Source organism: Cyprinus carpio, chromosome A9 (assembly GCF_018340385.1).
Source record: "Cyprinus carpio isolate SPL01 chromosome A9, ASM1834038v1, whole genome shotgun sequence".
In the NCBI taxonomy this organism is placed as follows: domain Eukaryota; kingdom Metazoa; phylum Chordata; class Actinopteri; order Cypriniformes; family Cyprinidae; genus Cyprinus; species Cyprinus carpio.
Window position 1 is genome coordinate 17,727,474 of NC_056580.1, and position 27,656 is coordinate 17,755,129.

The window sequence follows — 27,656 nt, forward strand, 5'->3', positions numbered from 1 at the left end:
GGCACTGTATAGGTCTCTCCCATAGACTAAGCAAGCCTGTGAATCAAAGTAATTAGCATGATTATATGAATTTACAGGTCAGACCTTAGGTGTGATGGGTGGGGGGTGGAGATGATGTGTTTGTATGGGTCTTAGGGGGATTGGTGTGTGCTGTCAATATGTTTTGTTCAGTCTCGATCTAACATTTCTAGTGACTGATTGTGTGCTGTACAGTATGTCTGGATTGACGCTGACATCTTAACATTATCACAACACTTGTGTTTCCGCAGAACATTTTTTCTTGTTGTTCCCCAGTAGTGGCGTGGGGATGAATCTGTCTAATCCCCCAGCACGCCACGGTTCCACCAGCCCCTTTAGATATCAATTGAGCTAGATTGGTCCTGATTCCCTCAGACTGAATGAAAATCCACATTGTCTATTTACATCGCCACTGCATTATTATTCAGACGCTTGGCATGCTTAATATGTCACTCCTCTTGATTAGAATCCAAAGCTCTCTAACGTGTGCGGCAAAGGTCTCGGGCTGTGGAAAACATTTTTATAAAATAATCCATTAATGCAGAGGAGTGCAACTAAATTAGTTACCAATTTGCTGAGCATGAATTAATGAACAGAGCTTCTCCTGGCTCCCAGAGTTGTAATTTTCATAATAACCTCAGACCTTTATTTGGCAGGTTGTTTAGTTTTTTCGTTTGAAGGTTTTCATTAGTCTAATGAGGACTGTGCAAGGGCGAGCAGTCAGCACAATTTACATGAGGAAGCTATCATAATAAATGAGGCAATTTGAATAACACGCACAGGTTTATGCCGTGAGATGAGAGAGATCGTAGCGCCGGATCTGGAGGTAACAATACATTAGACCAACTAATAACCAAAGTAATCCCAATAAAAGCCTTAAGTGAAGGGAATAAAATTAATGATAGATATATTGAACTGTAATGATATGATACATGATGCATTAGATTAATAAAATAAATGTGCCCCATTGTTAAAGAGGAGGGGCTCGTCTGGCTTGGCCTGCTTTTGTTTATGTCAGCCTTTTTAATTAGGGTTGTTCATTGGATCAGTTTGTTTAGACAAATGAGATTACATTCCAATGGTTTAATGATATTTCTCCACTTGTTTGATCTTTATGGTGGTGGCAGAGCGTTAAATTAATGCCACAGCGTGCACTTTCACTTCAGTGCAAAATATTACACTTAAGGTGTCGACGTCACCTGTATCCAAGCTGGCTAATGGTAGTAGATGAGTTCTGGACAGTCTTTGTGTCTTGTCCATTTAGATAATCATTTCACTTTTAGAAAGAGTGCTGTTGTGATATTTCTTCAATACAACAGTTCAGTATAAAAGAAATTAATGTTAAGTAGCTTACATTTTAGACACAGTATTGCCTTTTACTTTTTGTATTTTTGTTCTGCCAATGGAAAATAGTTCCAAACAAAATCAAAGCAGAATTGTTGGTTGTATTCAGGCAATGCACAGTACTGATGTTATGTTTCTAAATAAATCAGAAATGAATAAATCTGTTTCAGTACATGACTAAATGACAACAACAGTTAACAAAAATCTATATAAAGTAGCTTACCTTTTAGACACAATATAGTTGTACTCAATGCAATACTGAGTAAATGATTCAATGACTTGCTCACTTGTTTTGTTAATAAATGAGTCTGTGTGTTTGAACAAATCAATTTAGTGATGATCAATTCAGTAATGCACTCTTAGACAGTGACCTGTTTTTTTCTGAATGAATCAGTGTTTTTCAAAGAAGCAATTGAGTTGAATGATTTGACTTATTAAGACAGTCACTTGTCACTGTTATAATACCACCGTGCTATCACTCTGGGTTAATAAATAAAAAGTTCTATAAAATAATACATCATCGCTATATGGTGTTCTTTATTTCTGTCCTTTTTTTGCCAGCATTTATCTGGCAGTAGAAGTTTAGACAGATTTAAGTGGCACCTCACTTAGAAGTGAAGCAAAAAAGCGAACAGTTCGCTCACATTTATTATAAAGTCTGGATTAATTGAATTGCTACACAAAGGGAATCTGTCAGAATTGTTTTTGACAGGCCTCGCTCTTGTGAAACAGCAGGTAGATGACAAACAAGGAAATTTGAAAGGCTCTAAAGCCTTTGGCAGTAAACTCATTTTGGACATCAAACATTTAACATGGTTCCTCTCCTTGGGGGAGCCGCTCGTGAATATATCCACATATGGGCGGGAGCTGTAGCTTAGCGTCACACAATAACAACACTAGAAGAGTAATTTATGGGATAATAACTGCAAACATTTTCTGTTGCCCAAAGGAATGGTAGAGGCTTATTTTTTTCTGCTCTCATATAAATTATTCCTGTATTATTGATCATCACAGATGAGTCACATTTGATGACACTGATGTGTGGCAATGTAATGTTGATGCCCCATGGCATGTGTTACGTTTTGCAAAATTTGATTTGTGTAAAGGACGTGCATATTGTAAAAATGCACAAGCACTTTTTCAGTACTTTATTGCAATACATTTTGTAATGAGGCTTCAAATTGTGCTTCCAAAAATGGAAAAAACTACCATGTCTGATCACAAAATTTACTCTGTGTCTATGAAGTCTACATAAAGCATCACTTCTTGTTGAAGAGTATTGCTACAAATAATCTTGATGTCTCCATTTGATGAGTGCATATATGATTACCCTATCCCCTTTTCGTAGTTACCATGTTATTCAAATTCATAAATGACCACATCCTCATCACAGGCATATTGTGAAACTTTGAAATAACACCATACCATCACCAAGTCTCCCTATTGACAGTACATCATGACTTCGGTTATGCGCGTGATTGATGCATACACCCCCTCCTCTGAATTTAGCATTAAATGTGCTTGGAATAAACGGATCTGATTTGGCAAAACAGACAAGCGCAGGGATGCAGTCAAATGAATAATGGAGCATGGCAGCCGCAGTATCACTCCAATAATTTGCCAGCTGGTCAGTGAATGGCAAAGCATGTGTTAGCCATTATATGATTTCGTTATAAACTACCTCATCCCCAAAAACATCAAAAGACATGAAAATAAAAGTTCTTTGCTTTTAAAATCTGAAATCAAAGAGAAAAAAGGGAATAATTAAAAAAAAAAATGTGGTGTATAAAAATCATGCTTTCATTCTTTTATAGTTAATCTGATTGCATGTAACATTGCATTTGTGTATTGTTACTTGCAGATGGACTAACATTGTAAGATCTTGGATTTTTCAAGTTTCCTGACATTAAATTTAATAGATGTGAAGAGAGTGGGAAAATCTACTGTGTTGTTTTTTTTTTCTTTCTTTCTTTCTTTTTTTTTCTGGCAGAACTAGATATTGTTCTTGCAGTGCAAGAATGGAAACTCATTAGATTGCTTTGCTGATGTAATTGTCTTCACAAACCCCAAGGACGGAGGCTTTATTTCATTTAGAGCGTAACACTTGAGAAATAATCTGGCTAATTTCACTTAGCATACTGCAGGAAATTGTACAAATCCTGTGGACCTTTTGAGCAAAGTAAACATTATGATGTTTGATTTATACTGTATCATATAACATGTCAAAAGGCATGATTATGGAAAAGGGAGATGTTCTCCACTATATTTGACTGTAAATACAGGAATTAAGAGGAAGTTACTTGTACCTAGAGAAAAAAATGGTAATTACGACACATTTTAAATTAAGGAATAAAGTTGCATTGTTAGATTTGATACAGGTGGGAGATGTCATAATTACAAGAAATAAATTGAAAATGTTATTTTTATTGTTTTGTTTTGTTTTGTTATTTTCTGAGGCAGAAACATCAACTTTTATATTTATTACTTAAGTAACTGCTAAACATTATGGTGTAAATTTAAAAGGTAGTATTACAAATTACTTCCTATTTCACTTTTGACTGACTGCATAACAAGCATTATTTGTAATGTATTGCACTGATTTCTGTTAATACGTGCAGGTGTCTGATCATTTAGTTTGTTGGAGAAAGAAACCAGAAGCCAAAACTATTGAGCGAGGAATACAGTAGCTACATAATTTAGAAATGTTTCCGGTCCGGCAGTTTTATCACCACCATCTTGCATCGTTATAGAGACATTGGTTTTTGCTTAGCAAACATGTTACTTACAACACACCTCCGGTTCTTTAACTCCATGTCTGATCACAGTAAACTTGCACACTCTCCTTTCATCAGACATACTTGCTTTCCAAGCATGTTTTCTATCGCCTTTTTTTAAGTGTCTTTGCGGTCCTGGCTTCAAAAGTGAAACGGACTGAGGCTTGTGCTGACTTGGCCGACTTTTCCTAAGACAAAAGGCTGGATCATTAGCCATGGGGATCTGAAATGTGACTTGGCAGACAATCACGGTGTATGATCAAACAACTTGTCAGTGTGTTCTGTCGAAATGAAGGGGTGCAAAAAGAAAAAAAAAATCATTCAATAGAAGATCAATCAAGTTTGCGAGCAGCGAAACAAATAGTGCTGATGATGCAAATGTGGGCCGTCCCTCCAGGACACGGTGCTTCATTTGGATATTTGTTCTCCCTCATGAATGTTCCATTACGTGATACCATGGACTGCTAATCACATTCCACAAGAAAGACAGTGCTTTTAGGAATGTTGAAAAGCAAGTGGTTCTTTCTAATCTTTGAAATGCCTTAAAAGTGACAGAATGTTTTCTCCTGCCAAGATGTAAGGCTTAGATAGAGATATAAATATGCTGTGGTCAGCTAAGAGTATCTCGCGAGCAGAGAGGCAAATTTAATAATGTATTATCATTCACTAGAGAAGGTGAAATCTCCTTGTCCATCACAACATGCCAGGGCCGTTTTATGTTACCCTTCATTTCAAAGGGAGAAATGTGCTGCACCTGCTCTGATAAAAAGATAAGATGCAGCTCTTGGCCTAGAGGGTAAGGTCTTCGTTTTTTGACTAGTTCCACCGTTTTCCATTCTCTCAGTTTGCAAGCGACTTTCTTTTTGTTTTGCACTAGAAGGGCAATTACAATGAACGTGGTTCAATGTGCAGCACAGACAGTCTCTTTGTGAATTCTAAGTACATATCCGAGCATCTGCTCTTAACAATATGCGCACTGCTGTGAACAAATTTATCATTTGTTTGCCCTTGGACAGATGAAATGTAACAATTAGCAATGCCATTTCTGCTAATTTGTGATTCAAAATGCGAAAAGCTTAAGAACAACTGTTGTGGTAAGTTAAGTCTGACCCTGACTTCTTATGACCCAAACGTCCTAGACATAACAATTAAATACCTCAGAGATCATTGTTTTCTGTGCACAGTTTCGTTTTGTAAACAGCATGTTTTGAGGCTGATATACCAGACGTAACAATTAAAAATGATGTTTTGCTGGCTTAAAACACAGACTCCACTTTGTAGTTTCATAAAAAACCCTATTAAATGGATAATTCACCCCAAAATGAAAATTCTGTTTTGTTGTTTGGAGCCCACTCACTTTCAAAACAACTTCTCCTGTATTCTGAAAACAGCATGCAGGTTTGGAACGACACAAGAGTGTTATAAATTCATTTTTAGGTGAACTGTCCCTTTAATGTCACATTGGAGTGCTCACACAGTAGAGTTGCTCTCTTATTAAGCTGCAGAGTTCAGGGCAAAGTGTGTCAAATTGAAAAATTTCACTGTTCCGTAATTATTAATGGATACTTAGGGCTGTTATATCCTTTGACTGTGAACAAAATCACTCCTAATAAAAGAGAATGGGGGAGGAGAAAAACCAGGGGGGGGGGACTAATTCTCTTCTCTCTCGCAGCATTTGAAAGCTCACTTAAGTGTTCCAGTCACCTTGACTTTGCAGCCACAGGCCCAGAGATGCTGTTGCTTTTCCCGCCTAACCCTGGCCTGTCAATTAGGTGTTTAAAAATTAATCGCTTTAACTGGAAATACCATGCCAGCTTTTTTCCATCTGTAAATGGAGTGTTATTAATTCAAGCTGCGCAAATCCAGTGTTATGAATAATGTTATCAAAACAGATTTCCACACGTTTAACACATCACCCGCTTTTAAAAATCCTAAGTATTTTTTTATAGCTGTGAACTAGACGCAAATGGATTTGCATTCATTTTCTTCTGCTCATGAGGGCATGAGAGACAGAGAGAGAGAGAGCATCAGACGGGGGGCTCCTAAGCTCTGCTTTTTAAAAAGTTTACATTTACATTTCTTTTTGTCTTTCATCTTCGGTCTCCTAAAGCGGCTCAGTACATAGAGCTTGGATTAGTGCCAGAGTCAATTGTCGCCCCAAACATCCTCATTCCCTGTAGGATTGCTGAGAATCACATTAATATGTCCGCCTGTCTTCGATGGAATGCACTCCACTGTGATCAGACTGCAGACTATCTTCCATTTCTCAGTGTTCAAGTGCTTGTTCTATCAAAGCGTTTTGATTATGTCAGGTTTTTTACTCCTTGTTTGAATTTCTAATGTCATTGTGTGTAAAATGTGGAAGGCATTTCCATATTGGCACCAAAACACATTTGTTTCCATGTAAGAACCTCGATGTGTGCATTCTTGAAAGATGTAGCATATATATTCAACCAGATTTGAGCTGAGGAAAATTCCAGTTAACAAAAATAAATAAAGACATCCCCACATACTCATCTCTAGAGATGATTAGCACTTGATTGCACAGAAGGCTTCCAGAGTGTGATTGAAGTAATCTAGCTTTTGGGTGTGCATCAATAAGCATTCAATGATCAATAAATCTGGCCTGGTTCCTCCTGTAATGCATGCTAATAATAACGCCTGAATAATGATCGTCACCCCCCATATAGACCGAAAAAAATACCCTCCACTACATACGAGTCCTGAATACATTTGTTTTTTAAAAGGCAATTAATTCAAAGGCATTTGAGAGCATTAGTTAATCATCCTTCTTTACCTTTATTAATTGAGATATGCAACCCTCTCTCACGAATGCCCCATCCACCTTTGAGGAGTGTCTGTTTATGACAACGTTGGTTGTCATTGTATAGCGAGTGCAGTCTTCTTGTGGGACGCTCACTTGAAGAACCAAAAGAAGTGGAGGGTGCTTTTTAATGCAGTCATCACAGGCAGTCAAGCCTTTAATCCTCAGCGGTCCAGTAATGACATCCCCTCTGCATTTATTACATGGTGGAGAGTGGAAAAACGCTGACTTTGAACAAATGAACACTCTGACCTTTTTGCAATAAATATGACACGGGCCGTATAAAAAGACAAGATATCTTCTTCTGCTGAGGTTTGCATCAGAGACTTTGCGCTGTATGGCCCACCACCAGAAAACAAGATGTTTGTGACAATACTGAACATGGAATCATGTCAATAGGATCCAATGTTGTTTTAGACCTCATTGACAGTAATTGTTTGGACAACAACATTCAAAACTTAAAAATTTCATTTCTTTTGCATTTCGCAGAATTATGTGCTATACAGTTTTGGAATGACAGGATGAATCAATTTGGGTGAAATGTCTAAGGAGTCTAAGAAGACTTTTTTCGATAAGCTACAAAATGTTGATTTTGACAATATCAACAACTGTGTAAATAATGCAATAATAATGCAATCAAACGATGTGGCAATACTTAAGTACTCATGTCATGTTGAGAACAGGGCAAATGGTTTTGAACCACAAAACCACAGGTCTATTTGAACTATAAAAAAATGCATTAATCTGCCTCTCCTGTTATGATTATTGGAGTATATATGTATAATGATAGTATAATGATATAATGATATAAAAGTATAATGATAGAAAAGCTGATAAGTTTATCTAAGATAAGTTGTTAGATCTTTCGAGAGAGAAGTAACCAAATATATATATATATATATATATATATATATATATATATATATATATATATATATATATATATATAATATTTTTTTTTTCATTATTTATTTGTTCTAAGATTCATTTTTTGCACTGTGAATGTGTCTTATAATCTTCCCAGTTTGTGGTTTGATCTCCTGCTACAGTTAGCTGCAACCACACAAGGCATGTTTTTTTATTTCTTTTTTTTCCTCTGGTGTTGAACTGCTCACCATAAACTGACCGTGTGCGACAGTTAAGGATTTATGAAGATTTCCTCCCCTTCGCCTGCCCATCTGTGCGGCTGTCTTCAGCGTGGCCTTGAGAATATGTTTCAATTTATTAAGCCAAACCAAAGGACTCATTATTTCAGAAGAGGGGCGCGGAGTGACACACAGAATTGGTTATTAATGGAAAGTCTCTGCCACAGGGCAGTTGAAATTTAATGATATCCTACAAGAAAATATGATGGTGTCACTTTCCCAAAAGTCATGCGAAATGTCAGCGTTTTAAGGTCCCGACGCTAATTTTATGCCCGTGCACAGTAATGTTTGGGAGCGCGTTTAGGAAACACGGCCCAGTGCCTGTGCTGATTATCCCCCTCACCTTTCTTGTGCTTTCAAATGGGTTTGTGCAGCAAGCGATTTAATCTCTAAGTGTAGGGAACATTAGTGGAGAGAGAGAAACACCACTTTGCATTTCTCAGAGATAAGGCTTTCCAAGCCAAATGTTACCTGTTAATCCAGGGCCGACCGACTCCAGCACTTGACTTTGACTCTCAGCAGGAATTTTCGTAATGGCTAATTTTCATCTTGGAATTAAAGAGCAGAAAAGAGCAAAGCCAAGTGGGTGTTAGTGGGGTTAGCGGTTCTGCGCTAGATAGCTGTGTTTCCGTAACTCATATGTTATAGTGTCTGTGTTTACCATGCCCATATGCACAACATATGCACCTTTAAGTCATTCTAAAGGAATTTGCCCACTATGGATCACAGCACACATTTCTCACTGTGGTCTCCATGTGTACACGTGCTGTAAAGGTAGAATTGCTTTCCTTTTCAGTTATTTTGTCTTTTTCTTGTTTTTTTCTGTTTTGTTTAGTGCTTGCAGGGCAGCAATATATTGAAATTCCTCAAACATCGAAACAAAACAAAGGTTTAAATGTAAGCCTACCTAAAATTGGATATTTTCTCTTGCTGCTTTGCAAGTGTTGATATTCAGGGATTGCAGATCTAGCTGTTGTTCTTCTACACAAGTCTTTGTGGACATCTATCTATCTATCTATCTATCTATCTATCTATCTATCTATCTATCTATCTATCTATCTATCTATCTATCTATCTATCTATCTGTCTGTCTGTCTGTCTGTCTGTCTGTCTGCCTGTCTGTCTACCCATCCGTCATTCTATTACTCTTTTGAATGTTGTCATTCCATCAAAGTACGTCTATCTCTGTCATAATACAGAGAGATACAGTATAATGCCTATAAAGCCTATATTTAAGGCTTTTAAAACTTAAAAAAAAAAACTGATTTTCTAGTTAAAATTACAGTTACATAAATTTTTATTAAATTTCAAATTATCCGAATTCTTCTTTCTTGTGTTCAAATTCGAATTGCAATTCTACATTCTATTTGACACCTCAATTCAAATTCAGTTTAAATTCATTATAATATTTGCATTCTAAGAAGTGATTGGTCTTTTTCTTTCTCATCCTTTTTTTATCCATATATTATCCATTTCTCTAACAATTCAAATGTTATTTATTCATTCATTCATTCATTCATTTCATTATTCTTTTGTTTATTTATTAATTGTTAGTTTATTTTAACGTTCTTGAAATGTTTGGTTTGCCTGTTTGTTTGTCTTTAATTTTTAGGATAGTGCAAGAGTAGACAAGAAGCAGTGGGAGAAAGAAAGTGATGCTTTTGCATTTTTTTAAAAGCGCTTCTTCAAACGGAGCAGTTACGGAAATTGGTGGCAGTCTGACACTTACACTTTAAACGTAGGCTATATAAGTTTTGGTTTAGGTCAGTAAAAACAGTTTGCTGTTGAACTATTTAATGGAATGCAGAAGAGAAAGAAGATGATGCCGTTTTAAAGATTAGCCCCTGTGTAATGCGCTGTTTTCTCCATTTATGAGACTGAAAGGTCATAACCACTCCCCTGGAAGGAGGTAACTTCTTCAGCCCCATTGGCAGGTCAAATAAAATGTAATTGTCTGCTGTAGGCAGCGGCAGCCTTTACGGAGAGGAGAACTGACATCCTCCACGTTTTAAACATTCAATTCTCCTGCTGCGAGGAACACAGGTTTGCAAGGACACAGGCTTCACCTGTCAATATATCACAGTGACTGGCTAGCCAAATGCTGCAGTGCTTTTCCCTCTCTCTCTCTTTCTCTCTCTCTCTCCTCCGGCTCAGTGCCTTCATTGGAGAAATCAGCTGAAAGGTCCACTGGGACCTCAATTCAAACACTGCAACTTGCAACATATGGCACATTTTCAGCTCCCAAGGTCAATTAAAGCTATTTATTGAGAGAATGTTGCTAAATTTCCCAAGGTTTCCACTCAATTCATCGCAGAGTGCCTTGTCTATCATATTAAAAATCTGTTGAGTGGTTTACGCTCTCCTTGTCGTGACTTTCCATCAAAGATATCAAAGACATCGAGACACTTTATCATCTCTTATCGCATACATCTTTTTTTCTCTCTGCCCTTTTCCTCAGAGCAGCCTTGTCCAAATGCAGCTCACAATACAAATCTAAAAGCATGTAAATTGGAGATAAGCCCAGATCCCTCCAAGTGATATTTTTTACATTCATAGTTTGTCAAGTCGATTTCTGAGCCACTGTTTTAGCAGAACAACACATAAGGACTGAGAGAATTAACAGGAAAGGTGATTTATCATTGCTACCACACTGTCAAGGACTCCCACTGCTGCCACGGGAGGGAGGGAGGGTGCGTGAGTGTGCGCACATGTTTACGTGTGATTGTGAGTATGTGCGTTGTTTTAAATTATGGCATTTCATTCCAACTGCATCGTATTCACAGCGTCCCATTTTTATTTGCGGCTCCTATTATCCAGCGAAACAGTTGCGCATGAAATGTTATTTGTGACACGGCTGACCTAAAAGGATTTCATAAAGATTTTTTTGAGGCAGAAAGCTGCAAACGGACCTGTCACAGCTGCTGCTGGCTGCCCCGGTGGAGAAATATCACCTGGAAAACACAGCTCTCTCCTTTGCTCTCTTCATCATGCTGGCGTCTGGCACTGTAATTAAGTCCAAGTCAATGATTCTGGACCAGTGGCAGGAAATAAACAGCTAAAGCCAGGCCAAAATGGAGTGCTCGAAACAAGAGAATGCTCACAGACACAATCGCACTCAAGTGTGGTTAATGTAAATGGAGACTAACCAAAAAAATGCCATATATTGGTTATTTGAGAACTGAATTGGTCATTTGAGATGAAATGTGCTGTTTGCTTTCTAATGCATGACACATTGTTTCCTAGTAACACAGCAATATGAAAACACCCTGTGATCCAGTATTGTGTTTGTGGCGAGGTCCTGCTGAGTCTAAAGCAGAAGTTGGTTTAAGCAATGATGTATTATTAATGCCAACACTAAATCCAGGACTATGGTGGCTGTAAACCAAATACAGGCTTCTGACATCCAGTTCTCCTCTATTGTTTCTCATTTTCTGATTCGCTACATGTTTGGAATCTAAAGAACCAGAGCTGTGAATGTGACAAAGATGTAGTAATTGCATAAAATTCATATAATTCACTCTGTTTACATGATCGGTTTATTATGGCACAAAACGATGGCATCCAACAGCATTAAAAAGAGATTTTCTTATGTTTTTTCCCCCTGTTACATTTGATTGCAAGCAAACACACATCCATTAGTCGGTCACCCATTGTCGGTAATGAACTGGAGTAAAATGCTAGTTAAATTGGGGAGAGATTGTAGGAAACCCTCCACGGATTCCCAGCATTCCTCTCTGCCTTTCCTCCATCCAAGAATTTTGAATCGTAAAGTCTTAATAGTGGTGGCTGATACTCAACTGTTGGTTGGCTGGATGTTTCCAGGGCATTTGCAGATGCTCTGAATAATCTCTTATGTTTTTCTGCAATCTGCTGCTGAGATGGTTGAAATAAATACTTTAAACTAATTAATGTAGGACCAGCTGTTACCAAGCCTTGGCTGGCGTTGGTGAATACTGATGGCAGAAGAGAGGCTCCTCAAGTCGTACCGTGTTTGTGCATGATTTAGGGAGTCATATAAACACAAATTAATTCTGTATGAGAGCCTAATTCTGGGGTTTGGTACTTAAACTGAAATGCATGAAAATACAATTTTAGGCTTATAATTTACTGTTGTATATTATGAATTAGCACGTTTAAGAATTCATAATCGTGCTAATTGTGTTAGGTTTTGTTCCTGTGAGAATTGAATAGAATAGAATAGAATAGAATAGAATAGAATAGAATAGAATATATAATAAAATATTGCTCATACCTAACCTGAATTAATAAATCATAATGTGTAGCTTATTCCACACCATTATTGCTACAGATGAATAAATAAATAAGAATGATATGTTTAATTAAATATATTTAATTTAAAAAAAGTTTAATTAAACATATAATTAAATATCTATATTATTTGTATAAAAGTATTATTTATGATTCTTTAACAAATCAGATAAATTACTAATACTAAAATGTATACTTTTTGGAATATTTTGTTTAAATTGTAAATAAAATAAGAAAATCAGGCATTTCAAATACAGTACAAGTAAATTTAGGTAACACAACATTATAATATACAGTATAAATTAACTTTAAGTGAGTCTTAGATGACAGCAAAAATAATCTAAATGTAAAAATGAACATGAACAACATGGTACAGATCTGTGAAGACATCATTAGACCCTTGCTGGATCCTCTTCAGTTTGCCTACAAAGCAAACAGGTCTGTGGATGATGCAACATGGGACTGCATTATATTCTGCAACATCTCAATAGATGTGGGACTTAGAATCTTGTTTGTGGACTTCAGTTAGGCCATCAAAACTATCATGCCTGTTCTTCTCACAGCCGAACTGACCCAGCTCTCTGTGCCCTCCCCAATCTGTCAGTGGATCATCAGCTTCCTGACAGACAGGCAGGAGCTAGTGAGGCTGGGCAAACTCACATCCAGTATTCTCATGATCAGCACTGGCGCCTCTCAGGGATGTGTTGCCTCCCCACTGCTCTTCTCCCTGTATACAAACGAATGCACTGCAAAAGACCCCTCTGTCAAGCTCCTGAAATTTGCAGATGACACTACCATCATCAGCCTCATACACAACATAGATGAGTCTGCTTACAGACAGGAGGTTAAAGAGCTGGCTGTCTGGTGCAGTCTTAACAACCTGGAGCAGAACACTCTCAAAACAGTGGAGATGATTAGGAGAAACCCTCCTTGCATTCCCCCCACTCGTGAACAGCACTGTGGCTGCAGTGGAGTCATTCAGGTTCCTGGGCACCACTATCTCTCAGGACCTGAAATGGGACACTCACATTGACTCCATTGCTAAAATGCCCAGCAGAGGTTGTATTTCCTTTGCCAGCTGAGGATGTTCAATCTACCACAGGAGTTGCTGAACCAGTTCTACTCATCATCCGTCCTGTGTTCATCCAAAACCTTCTGGTTTGGTTCAGATACGAAATCAGACATCATAAGACTTGAACAGACAGTCAGGTCTGCTGAAAAGATTCTTGATTTCCCCCTGCCCAACCTCCAAGATCTTTGCACCTCCAGAGTGAGGATAAGGACTAAGAAAATCACTTCGGACCCCTCACATCTAGCCCACTCTCTCTTTGAACTGTTGCACCAGAACAACCAGGTACAAGAACAGTTTTTTTCATGCAGGCTATATTCTGCCTGAACAATTAAAACTTTCACAACTATATATTGTCCATTATAACTGACACATTTATACATAGCATCTGAAAATTTTACATTTTGTAAACTACATAATCTGTACACCTGTAAATAACATATCTGTTCATTCATTAAAACAATTATGTTTTTTTCTCTGTATTTCTACTTCTGTATCATATTGCATTTTTTAAATTTCTGTTTTTCTTATATGTGTTATATTTCATCTCTACTATATCTGTACTTTCTTCTGCACTTGAAGCTCATGTCACCAAGACAAATTCCTTGTGTGTGTAAACATTCTTGGCAATAAAGCTCTTTCGGGCTTCTGATATGTTGTGCATCCCTAATAGATAATGAACTACGGTGTTTATTAAAAATCATTTTCAATTTTTCCATAATGTAATACATACAGTATGCAGGCTTTATAGAATGTGTTACTGAGACATTCTTGGCTTTTAGACAATTTGAATCATCCTGTTGTGTTCTGGTAGTTGGTGACATGGCCTGTGTGATGTCTCGTTTTGCAGCAGGCAGAATGTTGTCTGAGACTTCTGCTGTGATTGGCAGCATGCTATGACAGCGTGTAGATAGTGTCAGCGCAGGGCTGTGTGGTTTAAAGTGAGTTATGATAGTCTGTGTGTACATGTTTGTGCATGTGTGTGGAGATGGATTCAGGGGGTTATGAGACCTGTACGTATGTGTGTGTAGTGATGGATGCAGGCCTATGATAGCCTCTATAAGGCTGTGACTGTTAAGATAAATGTGGAGTTTTGATGGCCTGTGTGTAAGTGTGTGTGTGTGTGTGTGTGTGTGTGTGTGTGTGTGTGTGTGTGTGTGTGTGTGTGTGTGTGTGTGTGTGTTTGTGTGTGTGTGTGGAGATAGATGTAGAGTTATGATGGTCGGTGCAGCAGATGGCAGAGGTCTGCCCTAACGGAACTGATGAATGGCAGATGATGTCATCAGGGCACTGACAGGCACTGGTGGCTGCTCACAGGAAGTGAGCAGGAATCTGCTTTACATTTCAGCACCACCGGACATCTGCTCAGTGTCCACGCTCACGTTTTTCTCTTTCAGATGATGCTCACATACTCAGAGGACTAGAACACTTTTTTTATTTTTATATTTAGGTAGGTAGTAGTGGTTAAAGATCTGGCTGGTAACTGAAAAATGTAGGGTCAAACCTCAACTACTGTATCACAATTATTTACAAGAAACTGCCAAATATTTAGATATGCATTTAGAATGATACATCATCCAGTGTATTATTAGTGCAAATTAACTGACACGTTTGATTATTTAGTTTTAATGCCTCCTTATTTGTCCCTGCTGTCATCTGATTTTCACGAAATGCAAAATGTATGTCTAATAATTAGTATTTCTAATAATTAAAATTTTAAAATAGTGTTAATTCCAAAGATTCAATGTAATATTCTATGTAAAATTTCACTTAAAGGTTACTCAAATCGAATAACAACAGATTTGAATAAAGAATGATTATATTTTTGTTTTTAATTTTTGAAATAGTGTTAATGTAAAAGATTCCATAAAAATTTGCATGCAGACAAATATTTAAAATTAAAACATTGTCATAATAGCAATAGACTATGAATTAAAATATGAAATAATTCCATGAAGTAGAATGGAATTCTACTTCATGGAATTATTAAATAATGAATTATAATAATTTTGAAATTAAAAACTGTTTTTATTGCAGTAAATGTGTTCCTGTAACTTATAGTTGAGCACAGAATCAGCAAAACCAAGTTTCAATTCCTAAAAAACACATACCGTTAAAATGTTTTGGATGTATTGAAAATTGTTTTGGAATAAAGTGTAAATGTAATGCTACACTATAAAGAAAATTTAATTTTTCATTTATTTATTTTATTTTATTTTGTAACACAGGGTACTTTCATTTACTTTCATTTACCCGCATAATGTTTAACAAGTTGACATGGTGATTAATCTCAGAAAGCTCTTTGTAAAGACATGCTGCCTACTTTAGAGTGCTCATCCCAGCGTTTTCTCTCCTTATGACATTCAGCAGGAAGTCCCAGTGGACTAGGTGATAAAATATATACACTTTAATGTGTCAGCCCCTGCTTTTATTTGTCTGGAAGACATAAAATCCTTTTTCTTTTATTTCCAGAGGGTTTTAACTGCAGCCCCACCTGTGACTTTTTACACCTGCACATTTATGTGTCAACCATCGACTGAGAGAAAATAAATGATATTTATTTTACTCCTCTGTTTTGTTCTACCGGGTGCCCCTTGAATCTCATCCAATCATATTGATTTTTTTTATGCACCGATTCCTTTGAGGGGTTTAATTCATTTGCCCAAAATGGCATTGCCAGTCTGCTGAGGGGGCGGCAGTAGTGTTGAAACATGGTCAATGAGGGTTCACCACCTTGTGCCATATGGCCTTTGTTGAAGCCAAGGCCCTTGATAATCTCTACTTGCCATATGCATCTGCTTAAGTGCAATCTTTTCTTATCAGAGAGTTTTCATGCCATATGGAAAGGGTGGGCTTTGTCCCCCAACATATCCATGCCTTCCACGCTACCAAGAACACATGCTTTCCAAAAATGCAAATGCCCATTTTTTTTAGAAGAATCTCTCATTCTATCTGTATGTAAAATCTCTCAAGCGTTTATAGCAGCTATAAATACAGAAGCATCAATAATAGAGTGCCGTGTGACACTGACAGAATGGGCTATCAATCATATGTGCTTGATTGGGCATGCTTGTATAGATGTTAATTTTACATCTCAGAAGCAATCTGGGTGTATAAACACCAATTCGGGAAAATAATGATTTATTTTACGGCACAGTACTACATGTAGTGTGTCATCTGTTGTGCTGAATGTGTATGTCTCTCTGTTTGCCACCAGAGAAACCCCCATGTGCACGCCAACAGCAAGAGACAGTTATGAGAGGCTCTCGTTGGCGGGTCAGACTTTACCTCCTGGATTCCCCTCACCCTTCCTCTTCCCTGAAGGCCTGTCTTCTATAGAGACCCTTCTGACTAACATCCAGGTAAGAGACCTCTCTGTCAGAAGATCTTTAGCAGAAAGTGAAACACACTATGAATAGTTTTACTTGATAAAGTTCTCCATGGTTGATTCATATGGTCTGCTAACTACTAAGTTAATTGGTAAAAATCAGTCATACATATTCAGTGTGTATTATTAAAATTCTAGAAGGCAAGTAAAAAGTTTGTTTTAGAGTACATTTATGTTGAATATATGTTATTAGTGATATATTGGGGGTCCAGCTTAAACCAGCTGAGAGCATGAAAATACCCTAGACTGGTTTAAGCATTTATTTTTTCAGCAGATATTCGAAAATGGTATTGAGTGGTGACTTTTTAACTGATTGAAGTGAAACTTCCAAAGACACTTTCAAACAACATCCAAAAATAATGTCTAAATAAACCAAATTTCTAAATAAACATTCAAATGAACCAAATTGATAAATTAATTTGGACTTACTAGTTTTAGCAATAAATTATATGTGGAAAATCAGTCATAATTCAGTTATATGGTGTTTCCAATAAAAAGATCATCATCAGAGAAGTTTCATCTGGAATTTTAGCAGCCCATCAACTGGTTGCCATAGTAACATTTTATTTTAGCCAACTGTGGACTGACCAGCTGACACGTGTCATGATCTTATCACATCATGTGTCATAACACAATAAACACCAGCGATGCTCAAGATTACACATAATTGAAGGAGATGGCACATCAAGTTGTTCATCACAAATTATAGCAATCTTAAACTGAAGTTTGGAAAATATTGTTAAAGGGGGCTGATGTGCAGTGATATAAACATAATGCTTGAATTTAAGTCAGACGTTCACACAGTAAGAAATATTTATGCTTTTTACATTTAATCATTAGCAGGCACTTTTATCTAAAGCAACTTGCAAAAAAAGAGAAATGATCTCTTCGATATTAGATCTCTTCGATATTAGATATTAGAATGATTTCTGAAGGATCATTTGACACTGATGACTAGAGTAATGGCTGCTAAAAAAATTCAGCTTTGCCATCACAGGACCAAATAATATTTTGAAATATATAACAATAGAAATCAGTCATTTTAAATTGTAATGATAATTATAATATAAAAACACTTCTTTTTAATTGTAATAAGAAGTGTCTTTTTACGCAGGGTGCAGTTGTTTGTGTCAGGTGTGGCAAAAAGTTAATATAGTACTTCCCTGTGTACTCCTCCAGCTGTGATGTTTTTCCCATCAAAATAAACGCACAGTGGCGTACTGTATATTCGCCAAGACTCCCTTGATCATCACTGCGGTTGTCATGCAAGTAAAACCCAGTCAGAAAGATGAATGTAGTTGATTAACACCGCCTCTGAGACTAATGATGTGGGTACAGTATGGGGAGTGAGAGGTTTGCTCATTGCTCTTGTGATATGGCCATCAGATCTATCGCGCTGCTTTTGGCCCCATTGTTAATTAGCAGGACTCAGTTCAGTCAGTCATCTTTAATCATGATTTCAGGGTAATGTTTTGATTGAACATTCACACACAAATCAACAAAACGAACCCAAGCAGAAAATTGAGATAAAGCAACTTAGTCTAAATTGGGGTCATAAGAAGGAACAATTAGTATGATATAGCCCATTGCATTTGGCTTAATTGCATGCGTACAGGGAACAGTTGTTTTAATATGGTCACCACGCATTTGCACAGCAAATATCGCTTGAAGTGTTGTTTTGAGAAAAGCAACTGTTTAGCTCAAGATTTGATCATTCTTATACAACCTGCTACTTCACAAACTGACAAACAGAAGTTACTGTATAGGTTCATTAAGGATCTCATTTTGTCTGTCGCTTTCATAAATTTATTTAAAATCCTTCCAAACCTGATTTTCTATGATATTTTGAAAAATGTGGGGGCTCTAAGAAGAGTTAATATCGACTGATTGTTTTCTTCAAAATACTTTCCTAAGTTTAAGTGCTACTGCTCTAGCATAAAGTAAACCATTCATACAGTTCATTGACTCCTCAGGAGGTGTGTGTGGACTGTTTATAAGGTGAGTTTGTCTTCTGCTGCAGGGTTTGCTGAAAGTGGCAATTGATAACGCCCGTGCTCAGGAGAAACAAGTGCAGCTGGAGAAGACAGAGCTGAAGATGGAGCTGTTTAGAGAGCGTGAGCTCAGAGAAACCCTGGAGAAACAACTGGCTGTTGAGCAGAAGAACAGAGGTGTGTATTACTCAAACACTCATACTCTACAGTACACACGATTTATTATATCTTTTCATGATTGTAGAGGCATTTCATGAATAAAGGCAAAGCATTTTACTGTACACACCAATTTCAGAAATTAACTTTTCCATTATGGGGCTATATTTGCCCCTGTGAATCGTATTTATGAGGACATATTTTTTTCTAGCCATATAAAAAATATACTACATGTCATGTCAATTACTTAATTTTAATCAGCTCATTAATATATATTCTCAGTCTGACTAATTAGGTTGAGTATTTATTACCTATAAAATTTAACCATTATCGTTTTGTCTGATAAAATGTATTAAGTAGATTTCACATTTTCTGAGTAAAATGGAAGTGTTGCTTACATGTGTAAAAGTCATTTTGTGTGGTTGCATAGTGTTGGTAGACAGATTCTAAGATGTTGTCGATGATCACAATGGCATTGCTAGGTGGTTATTAAAGGTATTCTGGGTAAGTTTTTGTGGAAGAATATTTATGAGAAATTATGTGAAAGCAAGCACTGCAAGTAGGCCGTGTGAAGGATCGTGTGACACTAAAGTAATGGCGGCTGAAAATTCTAGAGATCAATTTTCATGAAGATATCATAAAGATCTTGGGCCTATAAGTAACCACCCACAATAATCATAGCATCTTGGTGTTGAGTTTTGTATAGGCAAGTACCACTCAAAAAATCATTAACAAATGACCTTCAATGCATCATTTTAAAACATATTGTACAGCATTCAATGCAAAATTGCAATAAAATTATCTGAAAAGCCATGTTACAAGCTCAGTTGTTAATTACAAGCACACGTAAAACATACTGCCAAAGTGATAGAGACCAGGTCATAAATCGAGCAAAATGAGGCAAATTCACATTACGATCAATACATGAGCACATATTGATTATGTGTGCAGAAGAACTACATACAGAGACAACGTCTAAATGCACAGGGTGCATTAGAAAGAAATACAAAGTCATCATTCAAGTGAATGTGGTTAAATTCATAAAAATATGTAAGGAATAACTGATGACGGGCCATTGAATTATTCGAAAAATAATGCGGCCACGACGTGAGGCGGGTGTGCATTATTTTTCTAATAATTCAACGGCCTGGAGTCAATCATTCCGCTTATACTACGGTTACCGCACCTCAAGACATCGATCAGATGTTATATTTAAAGGGATTCGTCCTTTTTTTGTACTTAAATCGCTATTGTGAGTAGGATTATTTCTTCCGCATCTCATCCAATGCCTCTTTTGCTTGTTCCAAAACGTCATTTTAAAGCTGGTAATGGAGGCTTGAGCCGTTGATAGCATTCTAATGCAGTTATTAATGAAGTTATTAGAAAGAGAGTGAGAGAGACAGAGACACACAGAGAAAGAGAAACATTAGAAAGAGAGAGAGAGAGCTTGTGTGTATTAGGCTACCTCTGTGTGTCCCTCAACAGTGTTGTTCTGCAGCAGCATCTCTAAACAGCGCTGTTATTACCTCGCTAGTGAGAAATGTCATGTGTATTTACTATCGGAAAATCGTCTGTCATGTTGTTGTTGTTGTTAGTCCGGTAATTTCTGTTATTACAGTTTTACTATCCGAAGTGATGTGGAACTGTAATGCGGTCAAGATAGTTGCTTGGAACTACGTTCGCCGCGCGTTTCCCAGAAAATAATTGCACACCTCAGAATGTTCATCAGCCAATCAGATTCAAGCATTCAATGGCCCTGTAGTATAAGAATAAGTCATTTATATGGTAAATGTTTCTAAATTAGCCACAACATTTCTCGAGGGAAGGCCATGATTGGACTACAGATTGATAATAGTTTAGCTAATCATTTTCAACTCTCTTTGAGATTAAAAGTGATATGTGCATTACAGATGGCCTCTAGTTACATACTCTATTGTACTCTATTATTGTGTGAAAATATAATTATGAATCTACAATTTAACATCAATAAATGATTTCGATTTTTCTGCACAAAAGTATTGCTAAGTGCGATTTAATAGTCTCACTATGTATTTATCTTACATAATGAATCAAATTGAGCTTATTAAGCCAGTTTTACAGAAGGAACCTTAGAAATGTGCCTACAGCCCTCCAGCTTTCCTCTTTTTAATATTCATCATGCCTCTCTCTCTTTCTTTACAAAAAGTTTCCCTTAACCTCGTCTCACTGGCATTTTAACCTACTGTAGGTTAATCCAGGTTATCGCTGGCTCAATTATTTCGCTAATGACACATTTTTTTCTATGAATACTGTATTTCCTCACTGACAAGAGTTTGAAAACTCACCTCGCCTTTCTTTAGTCCTTAATATCCTAAATACCGCTGGATATGACCAAGGTCCCTGACTGCTGCATTTTTGTGTCTTTTAATGCAGCGATCATTCAGAAGCGATTGAAGAAGGAGAAGAAAGCAAAGAGGAAATTGCAGGAGGCGCTGGAGTATGAGTCAAAACGGCGAGAGCAGGCGGAGCAATCCCTGAAACAGACATCACCCACAGAAAGTCTCAGATCACTCAATGGTACAACACCTTACCAGAACACTGACATACTTAAATTTATTAACTCTTTCCCCACCACTGATGAGTTATCTCGTAATTTAGAAGACAATGCTTCCCCGCCATTGACGAGTATTTACGGCTTTTCGTGTTTTAACTGTTATACACTCGGGGGCGCTATCTTCTGAACTAGTACAAAACCTCCCAAACAAAAAACACACGTAAACAGGATGGAAAAACTAGTGATCTCTTATGTAAACAGATGCATATGATAAATAATGCAATCATAAGAAATAGACAGCATATAAATGAAAACTGCATAATGTTATTTTTACATAATGCTGAAATATATTAGAGATGTTGCCCTGGCAACTGAATTAAATTGAAGTACTATAATCACTAAAACTAAGAAAAAATAAATCTCAATAGAAATAAAAATAACAAAATAAAGTTAACTGAGCTTAGCAAGATCCATAATATCAGGCTAACATGTGGAGAAATGCTCTGTTCACTTTTCGTAACACCGTTCATCCACTGGTTGAAGTTTCTCCATGACCCGAGTGATCCGAGCACATCCACCCTCCGCCCATCATGAAAGATGAGGCTAGAAAAACTTTCCTAATTAAGCACAGATGTCATGGATGTTTAATCGTCATTATCTTTTCATTTTGCCAGACTCGTTGACCCAGGAGATAGAGACTGACCGCAGCAGTGGCAGAACAGATGCTGAGAGGACAATACAAGGTACATGTTTTTTGAGGAGACTATAAATCTCAGCTTAGCTCCAGTATATGAGCCTCGCTTTAACTCAGCCTGCTGTTCATGCATGCAGCCTGCCATCTGGGCTACAGATCCTACAGTTCAAGAGGAAGGTCAAGATCAGTGGGATCTGTCAGGAGAAAATTTCTAGACAGGGAAAATCACACAAATGTGCATTATGACAATGGCACGGTCTGCTGAGTTGGAGAGTTGACTCCTTGTGAGTGTGTGAGGGAATTTGATAGGATATTAAACGAGGAACAAGGAGAAGATTAAACATTAAACAAGTCCACAGAGACAATTAAAATTACTTTTGATTTGTAGTTTTTACCAGCAGGGGTAGGTAATAATTTGTTCACCCTCATGTCATTCCAACCTATTGACTTAATTTCTTCTGCAGAACACAAAAACAGATATTTTGCATATATTGTTTTTTGTTGTTGTTGTTGTTGTTGTTGTTTTTTTTTGGAACCCATTAACTTTGACTGTATGGACAAAAACAGTGGAAATATTCTTCTTTTATATGATGCTTTATAAACAAAGTTCAGGAGGATAACATTAAGATATTTAACCGAATTAACACGAGAGGAGCACTTTCAGTAATCAACTCAATTAACAAGATAAGAGGTACATACTGCTGTGTGTGCATACACACACACACACACACACACATACACACACACATATATATATGTGTGTGTGTGTGTGTGTGTGTGTGTGTGTGTGTGTGTGTGTGTGTGTGTGTGTGTATGCACACACAGCAGACTTACCTCTGTTCCTTGACAGTTTTCCTGCATTCCTTCACCACCCCATCTCCTCACTTCTAACTATTCCTATCCCAACCTCGGATAGGGGGAGTACTCTGGGTTTGGGCCAAATTCTGAGATCAGAGCCCTCCCCTCGGACAGCACTAAATATGCATAACCTTTACTCCATTTATTGTATGTAAGTGTGAACTTTCGGAGTATATATTTTGTATATGTACCATGGTAAATGGTGTTCAGCTCAATAGGTGAAGTATGAAGATAAGATTCTTTGGATATAAGACAGAGAATCATTTTAAAGATAAATCCCCTTGACAGTAAGACCCTGCCTATGTTGTGTACCGCAGAGACCAATGCAATTTAATGAGCATAATAAGAAGTTTCATTATCTGAAGATGACCCACAGTGGAGTTACCTCACAAGAGCACAACACACCCACTCAAATAAATACACATGAACTTTATGGGTGTATGGGTATTTATGGACCTGGTTTAGTCTGGTATTGTTTCACAGAAAACCACTTGCCCATTTGCAAATATTTCAGTCACACTCTTTTAACTACACCTTTAAAACTACAAGTGTTAAGTCGCTCGCCGCTCTGATGTCTATTTTAATTGTACCCAGCAGCACATGTGATACAGAAAACGGCGTCTTGAGTGGTCTCAATTTCCCTTTGAAAATAGCGTGTGGAAATTGCTATGGAATGTGGTAAATGGTATTTTAATACCCAATCGCAAGTAAAAAGCCCCGTAACCCAGTTTGATTAGCCTAGTTAATTTTCTGTGTGTGTGTGAAGGAAGTTTTTAGTAAAAATAAATGGAGATCCAGTACAAGGAGTGCAAGGTTTTACCCAAATAAATCAAATGACATTGACTTGATGAGCAGAAAATAATTTTTTCAGAGCATATAATGTCATTAGCATTATGATGGTTCTTATGTCTAAAGATGAATAATTTTCCAGTGTTAATTGCTAGATTCAGAAAGTTAGCATAACAATAGAGAGAAGATTGTTCATTACTCAAATTGCTTTTGTCAATACTTTTTTGAGCAGATATAGTAGAATATGAGGCATTGAGGTAATTTAAACTGTAAAAAAGTATGTTTTCACTGACAAAACTGTAGTTATTGCTCAGAAACATGCAATCCTTTCATAGGTTTTTCAGTCAGTGCCCTTGAAGAATTGACTTAAAAAAAAGGAAAAGAAAACTGGCCACAGGAAGTGTGTGTGTATAAAAACAGCTTGTGCGTCTGTTAAGTTTTAACAACATTGTGTGTGTGTGTGTGTGTGTGTGTGTGTGTGTGTGTGTGTGTGTGTGTTCATGTCATGGTTGTTGTGGCCTACAACCAGTGTGGCATAATTACTCTCAAATGGCATAAACATAAAAAAGATGCTGATAAATTACACTTGCGTGTGAGGGAAAAATTCTATTCCAATCCGTATACAGAAAAAACAAAAAAACAAAGAGACGTGCTATAATTTCAGCACTTGGCTGTTGGGGGAAAAAAAATAATGAGAGCATAATTTCAGAGAACTAATTATTTCTATTTGTCTTTTGTCACACTCTGTAATTCTGCTATATTAACACAGTCTGTGTTTATTAATTGCTTTTCCAGTGTTTTGAATTCATTCCAAGAATAAGCTTGACTGTTTTTCCTGGCTCCGTGCTTCTGGGAGCACATCTCACCACTAATTCCTTGCGATACCGAATATAATATCTCCCCGGTATCTCTTCCCGATGCTCAGTGCTCGCCTCTCGATGTTTTCTGTAAGTTTACACGACCCTGTGAGGGGAGATAAAGTTCTTTGTTGCAAGATTAAACATCAAAACAGTTAAAGTGAAATTTAAAATTAAATGAACGAATGTCACTGAAGCAAAAAAGGCAGTAATTAATGGTTCCCTTAATTGTCTTCATAAAATATTTGCATGGGCATAATTTGCATAATTTACATGTATTAATTAATCTTTAAAAGGACTTTTATGCTGAGAGAAGCCAAAAATTCCTTTGTTTTATTTAGCATCTAATGAAATATTGATCCTCTTTAATGAACTTTTCATCTTGATTTGAATATAAAAATGCCAAAGTTTTAACATATTTTAATGAGGGGGGTTCTTTCATAAAACAACATGGCAGTCATTCGATTTTTCCCACTCAAGAAACATTCCTGGCACTGTTTGCAAAAGCTAGTTTAGCTTCACTCCATTTGACTCAGAATTAATATGCTAATTTGTACATTTAAGATTAACTCTCTGCTAGTTTTTGTTATCGTTGTTCTCAGGTTGTTTAACTGTATATTTAACTGTTGTATTTTAATAGTTTAATTGTATATTTTCTACATTGTTTAGTATAAGAAATCTAGAGTTTGATTTTGATTTGCTTAATTGTTGTTTGATATCAAAATACTGCATCAACCATACTAAACATCTCCAGCACTAAATAGGCTGCATTCTGACAAATTAAGGCACACAATATCACATGCATTTATCGTGATCTGAATAAATTTGTACATACCATTTATATAATGGGGTTGATGCTCTGGATTAATTTTTTACATGCCCTGTGAACCTAGAGCCATATATTTGGTCATATTTCATATATTTCTTTTTAAATAAGAGGCCAGTGAGTGACAAATAACATTAGAGAAAACAAGAAGGCGTATTGCAGCTCTACAGTATGCACATGCCGCAATTAATCAATGTCCATTAGATTACTAGTTTCATATGAATCAATATGTATATATTTCAGAATGAAATAAAATCGCAATGCACATATTTAGCAATGTATAACTAACAGTAGAAGAAAAAAGACTATTTACTCAAAATCAATGGATCACACAATCAAAATGATTTCATATCTGTGGTATCGCTCAGCAATAAAAAGAAAGTCAGACTCGAGATATAAATCTTGTTTAAGCCAATTTTAACACAGAGCATCCTCGATTAGTCACCACTTTTGCTCATCAGAATTACATTTATTTAGTTGCCCTGCCACAGAGAGGAAACACTGCTTGAATGCAGTGATGCAGCATTCCCGGACACAAAGGAAATGTTCTGGTAATAAACGTCAAACAAGCTTCTGAGCCATGCCTAACAGATGCTTTTACCAGAAGAAGCAAAGAGAGCTGCCGCTCATTCAAGCATGCACTTGCCAACGAAGGTTCTCTGGAAATGGACAAAGCTCATTAGATCGCACATGTTGGAGAAGGCATTGCAAAGTAATGTCTGCTTTTTTGCACTTAATGCAAAAAGTGTCATTTGTGATGTGCTTCGCATCATGAGTGCAATGTTATGTTCTTAAAATGTGACACATTGATCCAGGGTTTATGCATTTGCATTGCGTCACTGTTACTTATCCTTACTTTATTGCTCCATTCTGTTCAGTATACTTATTATTTTTCTCTCCCTTTTGTTTTATCATTAGCAGATGGAAGACTTTTTCTGAAAACCACAGTGATGTACTAACATCATGGCGTTGAAGACTGGCGGCGTGTATCTTATGAAGATTCTCCAGAGGCCCTTTGCTGGCTAATTAAGTTACAGAAGCAGGTCAATCGCTCATAGAGGTGCATCAAGGGTTTATGCTTGGACCGATGTGGAAGATGGATTGTGTCCGAATGTAGTATTAGGACTCTTTTTCTCACTGATATAAATGTTATGTTATGCCAGATGTGGAATTGGATATGATAAGCTGGCGAAGGCGACAATTTGAGCACAGTAAAATGTACCGTTCAGTGCACCTGGTGATAATATTTACAACAAATTCACAGCACTGAAGATTTTTTTATACTGTATTTAAACCAGCGAGAAAGCTTCGGAAATTAAATCTGATTCAGAGGTTTTGTTTTGTATTAAAAAGAGAAAAAAATAAACATAAATCCTTAATGTCATTACTATTTGCCAAGATGTTAAAGATACAAACTTGGAGAAGAACCTCTGAAAATGTGAATTTGAATATATGTTGATCAACAGAAAAGACTAATATTTGCTTTTAATGTTTTCTAAACTAGAAGAAAAAACAATCAAGTTTCATTTCTATCATTATTGTATATACAAGAACAGAAGATAGGTTAACTCACTCACTTTGGTATTTGTATATAATGTTAAAAGTTGGTATTGTGTATGCAGTAGATCTATTAGGAGAACAATACCAACGTTTATATTGAATTTATAGATTTGTTTTGTTTCTGAGCCATCGTTCTTTCAATCCGCTGCCACTATGGTGAGGAAGCATGCAGGCATGTAAATGTGTTGTCCTGAATTCATGTTATTCAATAAATACTTAACTGTGCTGAACAAATGTACTTAGGGTTTATTCACTCACACCCAGTAAAAGTTGATGAACAATATTATCTTTTTAACAGCTATATTTTCAATTTGCAGTGACATGAATCTAATTCTTGTTTGGATTGAATCTCAAATTTATGGAAAAGTTGTACAGATCACCAAATGTTACTGACCACCATTACACTCAATTCGGTGTATTAATTTCAGTGATAGGCCCTTTTAAATAATAAGTATTTAATGTATCATATTATAATTATTTATTTTTCTGTTAAATACATGCAACAGGTTCCCATTGGAAAGTTGCAGACAAAATACTGTTAGACCATTTTTTAATCTGAGA

General features: G+C 36.7%; 1 protein-coding gene across 1 annotated transcript in view; it reads left to right on the forward strand.

The window, feature by feature from the left end:
- Nucleotides 1–27,325, forward strand: part of LOC122146136 (dachshund homolog 1-like) — a 108,093-nt gene extending 80,768 nt beyond the window's left edge. Inside the window, exons 7-11 of the mRNA XM_042763854.1 lie at nt 16,661–16,805; nt 18,852–18,999; nt 21,391–21,534; nt 22,186–22,254; nt 26,454–27,325. Of these exons, the coding sequence (XP_042619788.1) occupies nt 16,661–16,805; nt 18,852–18,999; nt 21,391–21,534; nt 22,186–22,254; nt 26,454–26,494 (547 nt within the window). The 3' untranslated portion in view covers nt 26,495–27,325. The remainder of the gene's footprint in view (nt 1–16,660; nt 16,806–18,851; nt 19,000–21,390; nt 21,535–22,185; nt 22,255–26,453) is intronic.
- Nucleotides 27,326–27,656: the final 331 nt, after the last annotated feature.